General features: G+C 36.3%; 1 protein-coding gene across 1 annotated transcript in view; it reads right to left on the bottom strand.

Moving 5' to 3' along the window:
- The window catches only part of spns2 (SPNS lysolipid transporter 2, sphingosine-1-phosphate), a 62,951-nt gene that overhangs the window by 24,335 nt on the left and 25,122 nt on the right, over positions 1–13,494 (bottom strand). The window contains exon 3 of the mRNA XM_026211799.1: positions 3,214–3,350. Within this exon, the coding sequence (XP_026067584.1) occupies positions 3,214–3,350 (137 nt within the window). The remainder of the gene's footprint in view (positions 1–3,213; positions 3,351–13,494) is intronic.

Raw genomic sequence — 13,494 nt, 5'->3', positions numbered from 1 at the left:
CTATATAGTCTTTCACCAAATGTTTTTATTTATTTGTTCACAATGGTTTGTTTTTTGATTCTTTGATTAATAGAAAGTTCAAAAGAACAGCATTTATTTGAAATAGATTTTTTTTTGTAACAGTGTATTGCAATTATTAATGGCTTGTGCTTGTATTATTATTATTTGTAATGCACATTAGATAAAAAATGTTTGCTAAATGAATGAATTTAAGTTTAATTCATCCCTTGCTCTCAAAACAAAGGCAGCAATCCTCATGTCCTCCATCCATTCGATGGTCACATTGCATTGCAAGGATTCCCCCGCTCCCTTTCCTGCTTTTCATCCTTTATTATTTTTTACCTGACAGTCTTTGGTGTGACAGCGGCCCCACGACATATAGCCAAAAGAAAAACAACTTTACTTGTTGTTGAATGTTACATAATTCTCAGCAGGGGAATTTCTTTAGTGTACGTGACAGGAATCAGCAATGAGAGACTGCAGCAAGCTGGGTTATCCTCTGGCACAGAGACGATTGCTCTATCCCTCCCTTTCCCTCCCGCTCACTCCCTCTTTCAGCTGCTTTCCTGCTTTTCATGACTCTGCTCAAAAATGTCAAAAGCTATGTACTAGTTGCTTATTGGCAGAAGTGCTGTAAGGGAATAAGAGAATAGAGGGATAGCGGAGAGGGAAAGTGGATGATTGTTTGTTTTTTACACAACCTTTTCTTCTTTCCCCCCAAAACATCATGAAAAATGAATGCTTGGGCTGTCATTTGTTGAACGTTTCGTTGAGGTGAGACGCACACACATTAATGTGTCATACAGTGTAGAGGATTTATACCGAGATGGAGGAGAGGGACTTGAAGATGGTGGTCTGTATTTATGTTATACTATACAATACATATTTAAAATATGTGCGTAAATATTATGATAATTTATACTCATTAAGTATTATAGATTATAAATATAAAAGTAAAAAAAACAATAAAAAAAACAGCCATTTATTTTGTCAATGTACAATACGTACTCAAAAATGAATGGTTCACATATATGGAAAATTATAAAAAAATAAAACCTACATAATGATTTCCCTGCTTTTTTATCTTAAATGTTTTGAATTTTGTCTCAACAGAATGAATGTAATTGTATCTATTCAGGTACAATTTCTTTGTAATTATTTGGTCCGGATTTTTTCACACTATTTGAGTCGAACGCATCTGCCTCGTTGTCTTTGTTCCAGACCACAACCAATTCATGAATCTGCAGTACTGTAGGATTGACTGTACGTCTGGCTTCACTCATCCCTCAAAACCATATACATAAACATGAGCTTTCAAATACATTCTGCATTAATATGTGCATATCTAACTAAAAACCACCACTGACATCCCCTGATGTTTTGTTTTCCTGTCATCTGACAAAAGCAACAAGATGATGTTAAAATGGTCATGGGAATCAGACATCCATAAATCTCCCTTCATTTGCCACTTATATGCCTTACTTATGTTTTAGGATCATGATTTAAATGTTTAACAAATGTCTTTGAATCTTGTTGCAGCAACTTCCCAAAGCCCTGAGAAATCCCATTAAAAGAACCCGAACATCAAGTTAAGAGGGATTTTAGATAATGAATAGATCAGCAAGAGGTTGTGAGGTCAGTTTAAGCCATACAGAGATTTAGTAGATATTTTCTTCTCAAAACAGACAGCCTATTACTTTCATCAGACTAAGAACACTTTTACTTCATCCAGATTTCTTATCCCATAAGATATTTCTTGACGTAATGGTATTTTTCATCATTTCAGTGTATTCTTATGAAACACAGCACTCTCCTTATGATTAATGTAATGCAGACCTTGCAGCAATGTTAAGGTAACATTGACGTGATGGTTATGATGTTGATGAGGAGTCTGTGTAAATAGAGATGATCTGCAGATTTCTCTTGGTGGAGAACATTATATAACAGCCCACCGCCCTGGGTCGGATGATTGACAGATAAAGGGATATCTGCAGTCTCCGTGCTCATGTATGCATATGTGCATGTGTGTGCTGTCTTGAACAATCATGTGACTTTGATGCAGAGGGGCTTGGCCTGTCAGTATCGACTCAGCATTGCAGATCGAGGGGATTAGCGCATTTATACCCCCCATTGTGTTCGGCCGGCATACTCTGACCACACACACACACACACACATATTAATGATATAAATGCAGTCTCCACATGCTCACTGACAAAACAAAAGAGGCTAACGGGAAGCAAACTGCACACACATACACACTAGATATCACTAAAATCGGTTATCATAGCCACAAGGAACATTCCTTCGTTGTCATTTCGCAGTCTTCCTCTCATTAACATGGCCTTTTAATTAGCTGCCACTCTCTATCTCTGTAGAAATTACCTCCCTGGAGTCCGGCCCCACACGCACACTTACAGTTTGATTGAGATGGTCTGTGAGGGATTCTAGATGATAAGCATCAATTTAATCTTAATGGGTTTTTTTTTTTTTGGCCTGCCTTAAACAGTTTGGCTTTACTGTTGGCTCACTTCCTCAAGGTTCATTGACCTCTTCATATACAATTTAAAGAAGAAGCTAAGATACTTCCTAGTTGTCAAACCGATTTTCTGTTCTTTTTATGTTATCTGTAACTACTGTATAGTTCTGATGGCTGTCAAGTCTTAGGTGGCAACAAATGCTGTTTTGATTTGTAATTTTAGCGGCTTTTGTGACTCTTAATGACATGAGTGAGTGAGGCCCTGGATAAAACAGAGAGTAAGATATAAGAGCAGACAAAGAGGATGACGAACAGCAGTAGAGCTGTAACAAGAGGTCTTCTGAGACAGGCCAAGTGAGCATGTCATTTAATCATTTTATCTTAGCAAAAGTGAAAGGAAAAAAGCAAAGTGCGGAAGAGAGAGCAAGCGCGAGAGACATCTAAATAATAAAGTACACTGAGTTTTTTATTATATGTAAAATGAGTTCTGCAATGCTGAATGACTCTAGTGTAGTTTCAAAGTGCTCTCAAATGAGCCAGAAACTGAATGAGCTTTAGAGATGCTACTGCTCGGCTGGGTTGCCTTTCTGCTTCTAAAAATAGCCAGCTAGCACGGCTAGGTTTGTATTTTTAAGATTCTTCTAAAATGATAATCACATTGACAGGATTCCTTTAAGTGGTTCTGAGCAAGGTTTAATCTACTGCTTGTAGAGGAGAAAGACAGTATGTCACTTACATCTTTGGTAATAAAGGAGCTCAGCAGCGTCACAAAAGACCAGAAGAAGATTCCACAGCTCAGAATGACCTTTCTGTTGAATCGGTCCCCCAGGTAACCAAAAATGGGTGCAGCTATCATGAAACTGCAGATGAAAACTGGAAGGAAAAACATAGACAGACACATTTTACTTTCATTTTCAGTTTCACATTTCTCTTTCAGTTTCTCTTTCTCTTTTAGTTTCACATTCTCTTTCAGTTTCACATTTCTCATACTTGGTAGAATTTCATTGCAGTCAAGATCAAAATGACAATGTCAGTCCTTAAAAAATGGCCCACTTGTGCGGATGAAAACTAAAAAGTGGATACCATATCAACTTGTGAATCCACATCCTTATTCTTTAAAATGAGGAGGAAGCTTTAAGATTCCCTTTCTGTTTCCATAATTCATTTCCTACCCACAATCCTCTTATGAATGACTGCAAATTAACAAATAGCCAGACAAAACTTACTCTAAACCTAATACTGTTCTTATCACAAGATTGCTTTAACCAAGCAGTTTCCCATTACTTAGCATTTGCTTAATGCTGTCATAATTCACATAATTGATTAAGATGCTACCTTCATCTTCCAATTTCTATATATTTTTTAATTCTGTCTGATGTTTTTTGTCTTTTTCATAGGGACTTTTTCTATGTGTTATGCAATGTGAGGATGTGTTTACAAGCTTACAGACGAGGAGAAATGCACTGCTAGTGCCATGATCTATAATACATTTACATCCTGCTTTGTGCTGTGTTGAGTCTGGGCTGAATTTTTAGCCATCTTCCACCCTTGACCAATGGCCATGTTTGGATTTTTAATTTTTGCGGAAGGCTACATTTCCTGAAGCCACCGGAAATATTGGCCCGTGTTATCCTTGGCTGCTAGTTCAAGCCAAAGCCCGACCTGACTTGGGTATATCCACTCTAGAAACAGGCACGGAGCCTACACCAAACCTGCTGGGAAATCAGAACTCTCTCCACACACTTGAATCTCTACAAATTACAGCACCACATGCTAAATGATCTGCTATTTCATCCCTGAGTTCTCTCGCTTAGCGTTCCTAATTAGGCTGCCTTTGAAAATCATTCCAAAAACGCTCGATGTTGAGAATATGCAAGAATAAGTTAACTATGTTTGTGTGCTGTAATAAATATTGTAAAATTAAAAATATATATATATTTATATTTTTTATGTAATTTATTTCTGTGACTGATCATTACTCCTTCAGTGATATTTTTGTGTAAACTGTAAACAGTTTCTTCAGGATTAATATTTAGCTTAAAATACTATGGTATTATGGTTATTATTCTTACTAGTAAAGAAAGAAAAAAGAAAAATACTAATTGAAATGAATGTCTATAATGTGCATTTATCAGAGGATACATTTTCATAGATGATATACTGAATGAACAGAAATCCCACAGGCTATGATCCATCTGAGCACAGCTCAACTAAAGCAATCAACACCTCTCCTTCTTTCTGAGATCCTGATCTCCTCCCATTATTCTGAACTGTCTGAGCCATGTCCTCTGTTAATTCCTCTGTTAATGGCCTCACTTCTTGTCTGTGTTCATCACATCATATAACACCTGTGTGTTTCTGTGTGACTGTGAGACAGAGACAGTGAACATATGGACCAGCACCAAACACACAACATGTGTGCAGTGAACTGCTCCTAAAATATTCATGCCTCATCTTTCCCCGATGAACTCTTTGCTCTGAATTCTTCGCTCATTAAGGACAGATTCCTGACAGAGGGACAAAGACTAGACATTTACATTTACATTTAGCCATCTAGCAGATGCAGAGACAGAGCGATTTACAAATGAGACAGAAAGTAGGCACACTTAAAGAGCAAGTACACACTTAAAGCTTTTTTTCCTGCATGGTTTAGTTTAGTTGTTCAAACAAAAAAAAAAAAAATTAGACATACATCTTCAAGCCGAAATGAACTATATTAAAATCTCTTTTGTAGCTCTCGAGAACACTTCATTTTGATTCGTCATCCTCACCATTTTGCATCCAAATTCTTTTCTGTAATGACCAATGAACTGTATACTGTATTTTGACCAATATTCCAATCAACCGTTGACCTTCAAATCATATTTTAAAGAATAGCTATTATTCCTTTTTATTTCTTAATTTCTATGTAATTTAATTACTTTAATAAATTTAATTACAGTACTATTAAATTCTTTAAAATGTCCTCACTTTTATTTGAATCTTTGACTGAAGAGGGTTTTTTTTTTTTTTGTAGTTTGCCCTCTGCAAGGTGGTCTGACCTGAAGTTATTCCCCTGAAGCATGAACATACTTCCTCATAATGGTATTTCTGAGATGCCTTGAGGCATGTCACGCACCTCACCTGTCCGTCCAGGTGACTACTGTGGGAATTTTCAACTTAAAGCATGTACAAAAGTATGTCCGTTTATTAAGAAAACATGAGCAACTGTGTAATGTGTTTCAAGCGGCCTGTAACTGTCATTCTAGATTCGCTCTCGTTTAGAGCGCAATGTTCCTCTGTCACTCATCAGTACTTGCCTTCTATTTAAAATTCACGCTGTCTCGAAACTGTCAGAAAAGATCCCCGATAAATGAGTGTACACACTCACACTCCTCTGTTATCCTCCTTATTTTTTTTCCTTTAGGGATAAAAGATGATATAAAGATGGAGTTTATCCCCGTCACAGCTCTGACAGAGAATGACAAACACTGCACCTTTATCCCTTGCTTACTTGCTTTCTTTAACCCGTCTGTCAGAGCGTGGTGACCCTTCAAATTTGGTCTTTGTTGCAAATGCAGGATCCCACTAGTTCTTCAATTTGATATTCCACTGCTATAGTTAGCTTGCACAACGGGTTTGCTGTTTTCCATGCTTTGTTTTTAGAAACAGGAACCAAATAGACTAACTACTGTGGCTTAATATATACAGTAGGTTATTTGTACAGTATATACCCTATCATATCCACAAATATTGAAAACCATCTTGGAGTCCACAGAAAAGTCCTTTTATGGAATATTTATTTGGGTTTTACACAAACTTTGCATTATGTTTGCAATGGAAGAAATGGTTTCAGTAATTGTGGTACAGTGATTCATTGTAGGGAGTCAATACTTGTCTATGGCAAGCCAAACAGACTTACAGTACCATGTGAGACTCACACTGTACTAATAATAGACACACGTGAGATATAAGTGAATGTTGCCTATAGAATGGCATGAAAGCTGGTGAATGAATCCTTCTTGAATGAGAAATTATTTAAGGATCGACTAAATACAGTCAAATGGATCACATTATCTTTAAATTAATCCTAAATGATTCTATATCAAACCATATTCTACTGTACACCATTGTTTCTTGCAATGCTTTTCTGATTCATTAACTAATGATCTGGTTCTATTTCATAAAAATCAAGATTCCAAGCAAATGACTCATAGAAGGCAATTATTTGAATTAACTTTTGAAAAACAGTACTTTTGGAGTTGTATTGGATCAGTTTGGCAGATCTTTCACTGAACTGAATTATACGGGAGAAGTAACTAAATCAGCATCTCACTCACTTACTGAACTGCAAGTTATAATCATTTTGTGGCCTTTTTTAATCAATGAAGAAAATTTTTTTCTTTAAAGAAATACTTTCACACAATAAGGACACATTGAACTGATCAAAAGTGACAGTTAAGGATTTTATATTGTTAAAAAATATTTCCAATTTTGAACTATATTAAAATAGAAACTTACATTTTAAATTTTAATAATGCTACACAATATTACTGTATTTCTGACTGACCAAATGCAACCTGGTTGTGCATTACAGACTTTTATTAAAAACATCAAAAACTCTTACTGACTTCAAACGGTGTGTATTACGTTTTAGGAAACTGCTGTACATTGGGAAGAAGCATTTAAAAAAAAAAAAAAAAAACAGTTTTAAAATGAATGTGCTTCATGTGATGCAATAAGGTGGAATTTTTGCCTGAACTTCCTGTATCTTCAAGACACTCTCAGTGCATTCAACATCTAGTATCGACCTTATTTCTTATTTATTTTTAATATTATTCTAATTTTCTTTAACTATGTACTGACTTAAGGAACGACCAGATTTTTCCCACAGTACATGAGATGCCACACGCCTCAAACATCTCAGTTTTCGAATTTGCGGTTGAAGCTTGACAACAGAACTCTGTAATGAAATAACAGAGATGCCAGTTCGCATTCCACTACCTGAGAACTGCTGTAAACAGAAGAAACCCAACCTGCTTCTGTTGATGCAAATTACACCCCGATTCAAATTACATACTGTAATTATCCACTTTAAATCACATAACAGAAAAACATAAGTCGTGGTATAAACATTATGCTGCTGACATTTTGTAATGTTGAGCTCTACAAAAGTTGCTTTAATAGGCTCATTAGGCGATTTTGCTATTCTAGACATATTTGGGCTCTGTCATATTTGGGCTTTCCCCATACAGCCAATGGCTATTTGAGCCAGTGTGGGCGAGTGTGATTTAATGGGCAAATGTGGGTCATTTGTGGTGGGCTATAGCTGTGGATGACTAAACTAATGACATCACACTGCATTTAATTGCTTGGATATCTTTCGTTGGCAGTGTTCAAAAACGCCTCTACTTCGTGACTCAGTCTTCAATCGCAGTAGGAGTGAGTGATGTAATAAGTGTAGGAGTAGCCTCAGAAAATAATGAGACACCTAGAATCAAGACAAATCAATATCAATCAACGGTCATTTTTAATTTAACAGATTCAATGAATTGTGCATTAGAGTGTCTGTGTAGGCTGAATCGAAGGATAATAATGCTTGCTTTGATCAAAGGCCAAAGCTTTATTAGAGAATGTTGCTATGACAACAGAAGACTATACCTGTACTGCACTGTGCAGTTTGTGACTCAGTCTACAAGAATTATCATAGCTTTAACCAGCATTGTCCTGCCATCAAGGAGAAACACGCTCGGCCGTGAAGCCTTCACCTGTGTGACGATAACGACTTCTGTTCTCCTCTAATCATTCGTATGGTGTGTGAGTGGGTGTGAAAAATCGTGACTAGCTGGTCTAAGCAGAATCAGCCAAAAGAGGACACACAGAAACACAGCACCTCAGGGTGGAATCAACACAACTTCCACTCCACTGCTGAATGCACAGAAAGAGTTTTGACTTTCTGAAAGCGAAGCCGTCAGGGCCACTAGTTCATTTAGAAAGTGTTATAAAACCTATAAATTGCTGCCATTGGGATGGAAATTGTTATACAACAGGTTAATAAGGGGAAGGCTGAACTCAGTGAACACATCAAAATTAGCCAAGAGTGTCAGGGACAAAAAGGCTTAGTTCAGGAAAAAAATGTATTTGCTTCATGAATGCATCATTACATGAAGAGTATATAATGTGAAACTGCATCTATAGAGACAATGCAAGAGGGTTTGGATCATTTGCTGCAAAACTGAACTAACTTTTAAATGTTTTATCTCTGTTCTGTAAAACACACTCTTTAAAATAAATGCCCCAAAAGGTTGTTTTTGCAGTAATGCCATAGAGGAACCATTTAAAGAACCAATGAACAGTGATTTAAAAAAAATCTAAAAAAATAAATAATTTATTGATATATTTTTCGAATAAACAACGTTTTTTGAATTTGAAAGATTCCATGGATGTTCAAGGTTCTTCATGGAACCATCAATGCCAATGTAGAACCTTTAATTTTTAAAAGTGTAAAAGTTATATATTTTTTTCTGTTTATTTAAGGTAGTCTGAGAGAGTGAGTAAAATGCATGTTAACACACAGTTGTTCATGTTTGTTATATCGGTGTGTCTTTGTGTGAATAAAGGCCTGTTTGCTCTTGTATGCAAGTTATTAAACTCTCTTTAGTTGACAGTCAAGTCCATGATCTGGCCTTGATGGAGGACACCCTCTTTGTCCTCCTTCTGTTCTTCAGTGGAGTGTGTTCATCATACTAAATCATCATACTTCTTTTATCGGCTCACTCCTGCTTTGCAAATGTTTTCATAACTTCTTGATCTCATAATCTTATAGCCAGGCATTTAGGGTAATCTAATCAACAGCCCTTGGCCTTTAAATGTGATGTTCAACCAATATAAACAGACAGTGAGAACAGTGCCCTTCTGTTATGTTATACAGCAGTGTTTAAGGTGTTTATAGTGATGCTTATTTTTTATTTATCTATATATACAGTATATATATATATATATATATATGTTTATGTATATATATTTTTTTTACCTACCAGGAAACATTGGTGACATTCTTTTTTGATTCGATGGAACTGCACGTGTTGAACACTGACAGATAATGATCATGGGAAATATGTAATATATGTAAATATGTAAGCTGAAAAGCATGTCGTTAGATTGTTAAGAGGCTGTGTGCAGGTAAGAAAGGAACGCAAACATTATCTAAGAGAGTTTAGACAAGGAGTGTGCATTCTCTATACACTGAAGTGGTTTCGTTTTAGTTTTTAGTTGAACATACCTGAACATCATTTTCACTGGACAGTGACTGAGTCAGGTGCATGAAGGTATGCAGGTACTGCATGTCACTGAAAACTTATTGCACTAAAAATACAGTTTAGGTAGTTTTTTTATTGACTGCTGAAGCTCATTAACCTAAGTTACATTATAAATGTCTTTACTGTCCCCTTTGATCAATATAATGCATCCTTGAATGATTATATGATATATATTTCTTTATTTTAAAAAAAAAAACCTAATGCAGTGTACATTAATGTAATGTTAAGCATTTTTGGTTGTAATTTTATAAATGTCATTCAAAATATAAGGCTAGTACTGTACTATTAACTTTAAACTGTTTGCAGTAATACGCCAGAAACCGCAGAACAATCGGATACAGTGAATTATGCATGTCCGAACCATTCATTCTTCAGCATGCTCAGACAAATGACAGTCTGTGGACTTTGCAGGTGCAGAGAGACAGATGCTGAGGAAGTGACATTAAACAGGAAGCCGTCTGACGTCTGTGTATATTTGTGTATGTGGATGGATGGATTGTGCATGTGTCTTTTCTCATTGTGTGTTTACAATCTATAGAGGCCTCAATAGAACATGAGGGGATGTTGAGTTGTTTGAGAGTAAAAAGACAGCGCAATGAATCAAGCCAAAGCAAACAGATGAAAGTATAGTGGAAGCTGAACAAAGAAATTCAAAGCTCAGCTTTTCATGAAGAATATAATAACACAGTAAACAGTGGTCACCTATAACAAGATAAATGGTCCTTAAACTGAAATGCAAGACATCACATCATTGAAAAAAGCATAGGAAGTTTATATTAGCAGCTGCCCTACAGTAGAAAATAAGTCTGTCTTTAACACAGAAAATACTCGGATGTCATAACTAACAGCTGATACTCCTAATCCTACAACTTACATAACTGTTTAGTCACTGGAAAGATGCATGCAAAAATATCATTCACTATCACTTCTCATACACTTCTGTCAATGTTTAGTGCTAGCAGCAAGGAAAACGGATGCGTCACAGCTGCGATGATGGAAAGCTTTCAAGTGACTATTATGCTGCTCTGTTCAAAACTGTTCAAAAGGCTGACGACAAATGCTTAGCCATTAGCTCAGGGGCAGCCTGTCTATGAATTAGCCACCCACAATCCATCCCTCCACTTCCTCATACACAGAGAAGAATATTCCATAAGTATTTTTTCCACCCCCATTAGAAATGTGCTTGAGCGAAACAAACTTTAATAGAGATGTCCTTAAAACATGATTTAAATGGACTTACGTCAAACAGCCGAGGCAGTTATATCCCAATATGGCTGAAGTGGTGACAATTTTTTATTCAGTTAGCATTCATATTTTTTCCCCTCTCACTTTATTGTGGCATTCACAAAGCTACAGTTTTTTAAATGAACATGCAACATGTTTTATAAGACAGCTGGAAGTTTTCAGAATTAAAAATGGGAATAACATTGAGCACTGAATGAAAAATAACACAAAGCACATTCATGTGGTTTACTGCATGCAGTATCATTTTGAATTGGAGAGTGCTGTTTTGTTTCTGTACGCCCATATTAACTGCACTTCTTACGTGAAAGTGGTTTTTAAAAAATTTGGGTCAGTGTTGGTTTGTGGGTGGAGAGCGGGAAGAGTTTGTGGATTAGTGCTGGTAAATTAGGCTGACCTGTCCCAGGTCATTTTTAGATACAAAAAAGGCAAAATAGTAATTAGCCAAAATTCTACAAGGTAAAAAGCTAAAGTGTACCATTATGACTGCATAGGTCCATTGACAAAGATGATGACAATGGAGCGAAACTCTCATAGTAAAGGTTTTTCAGTCTCCATAATAACAATGAGAATGTATACAAAATGAATTTGTACAGCAAACCTAGCAGTCTCAGAGATAAAATGCTCTGTATGATGATGTATCATAAAACTAGCACTAATCTTTCTAAATCCCCTTCGGAACAATATCTATTATGAAAATTGTTAATGCAACTGACAGCTCCATTTTAATAACACTGTGACTAAGCTTGACACTCAAAAACATATTTACTTAACACATACACCTGTTGCATACCCCTACTGAAAGTATGAAAAATATTTCAGTTTTCAGCCTGGATTCTCCTCTTTACTGTAAATCTGTCAGGGAGGTGTTATACACTGTCTTCTCGGTTCACATTACAATTTCACTGTAAAATTGTGCAACATTATAAAGTAAAATGGTGCCTGGTGCTTCACCTTTAAACCTCAATGAAGGTTTTTCAGAAAACGTTAATATGCAAGGATGTTTTTGCGAGAAAAAGTTTAGCGTATTAGGATGGCTACCGATATATCTTATGGAAATGCTACTTAATTCCTATCAACACAATCTCTTTTTTTACTGCGCAGATATGTTGATACTTCAGATGTCGTGAATGGTTTGAAAACACTTATGGTGAACTGCTCACAGGCCATTCCTGTAGTGTTTGTCAGATTTTTGCATTGACATTTGGCATCCAGACAGAAGCTGCTGTCATGCCTATGACGGATATATCTGTGCGTCTATCCAGAGACTCCACCTTTGGATTTTTTTCACCTAACCTTCATGCTCATGCATACCTCCTTCAGAATTCCCCCTCAATGAAGGGCTTCGCTGATGCTTTCACCACAACACAAACACACAGGGCTGCATACCCACTGAACATCACCAGCATTCCTCGCGTTTACTTCATTGCAAACCATTTCAAAGAAACTACTTCAGGCTTCAGTAGTGTTTGATTTATGAGTGTGAGAGCACATGTTTCTTGGCCTATCATGTGTAAGTTGTTGGGTAAAGCTTCACTGAAATTGGCAACTCTGTTTGTAGCATACCAAAATGTAGCAGTGACATTATTATTATTTTTTATACACCACTATCACCGCTGCCAAGGTTCTGCGGTGAAGCCTTGCGACTGTGTGGCCCGCATGTGGAAGTTGTGGTAAATGGTGTTAGGTTATTACACTTTTCACCACTCACTATTAGCTCACAGCTGTACGCGTGCCTTTCAACAGATCTGAGAGGGTGGAGAGGAGCGCCGCTGATAAAAGACAAGATCAACTCAACACTTTTCAGGTGAATAGTGTCAGCACAGAGAATGTAGGACATTTACATGGTGAGTAGGCACACAGTATGCACAGAAACACACTTCTTTGAAGAAACACAGTTGCACTTTTACAACCTTCCACACACAGACTAACAATACAACAGCCTAGATGTTTTAAATGTCCATAGGAGGCTTTAAATCGAATCCAGATGAAGATTTATATTCAGAAGTTTCATCAGTTTGGTTGTGGGTGAAGCTCTTTTGAAGCTAGTATATAAGGATATAAAATGCCAACCATGGACTTGAAATGAAGCAGTGAATCATTTCTTTAGACAGATTCTTTTGAATGAACTGTTTTTATTTTATTTATTTTTTGAATGAATAAACTGTCCAAATTAACTAATTTACTAAAATTAATTGTGTGAAACAGTGAATTCTTTCCTTTGGATAGGTTCTTTTGAGTGAACTGTTCAAACAAAGTGATTTCCAAAGGTGAATCACGTGAAGCAGTATACAGTATTGTTTCTTAAACCAGTTTCTTTTTTTCAGTGAATGAATGAATGAACGAATGAACTGTTCAAACTATAATTAATCACATTTTCCAAGACTTCTTGAAAGACAGAATAGTTCAGAATTTGTGATTTACTGTGCTCACTGCACTCAACTCTAAAGCTTCATACACAATATAATTTGATATTT

The sequence above is a fragment of the Carassius auratus genome, chromosome 30 (assembly GCF_003368295.1).
Source record: "Carassius auratus strain Wakin chromosome 30, ASM336829v1, whole genome shotgun sequence".
NCBI lineage: Eukaryota > Metazoa > Chordata > Actinopteri > Cypriniformes > Cyprinidae > Carassius > Carassius auratus.
Note: the sequence above shows the minus strand (reverse complement) of the source record. Positions and strands in the feature narration are given on the sequence as shown.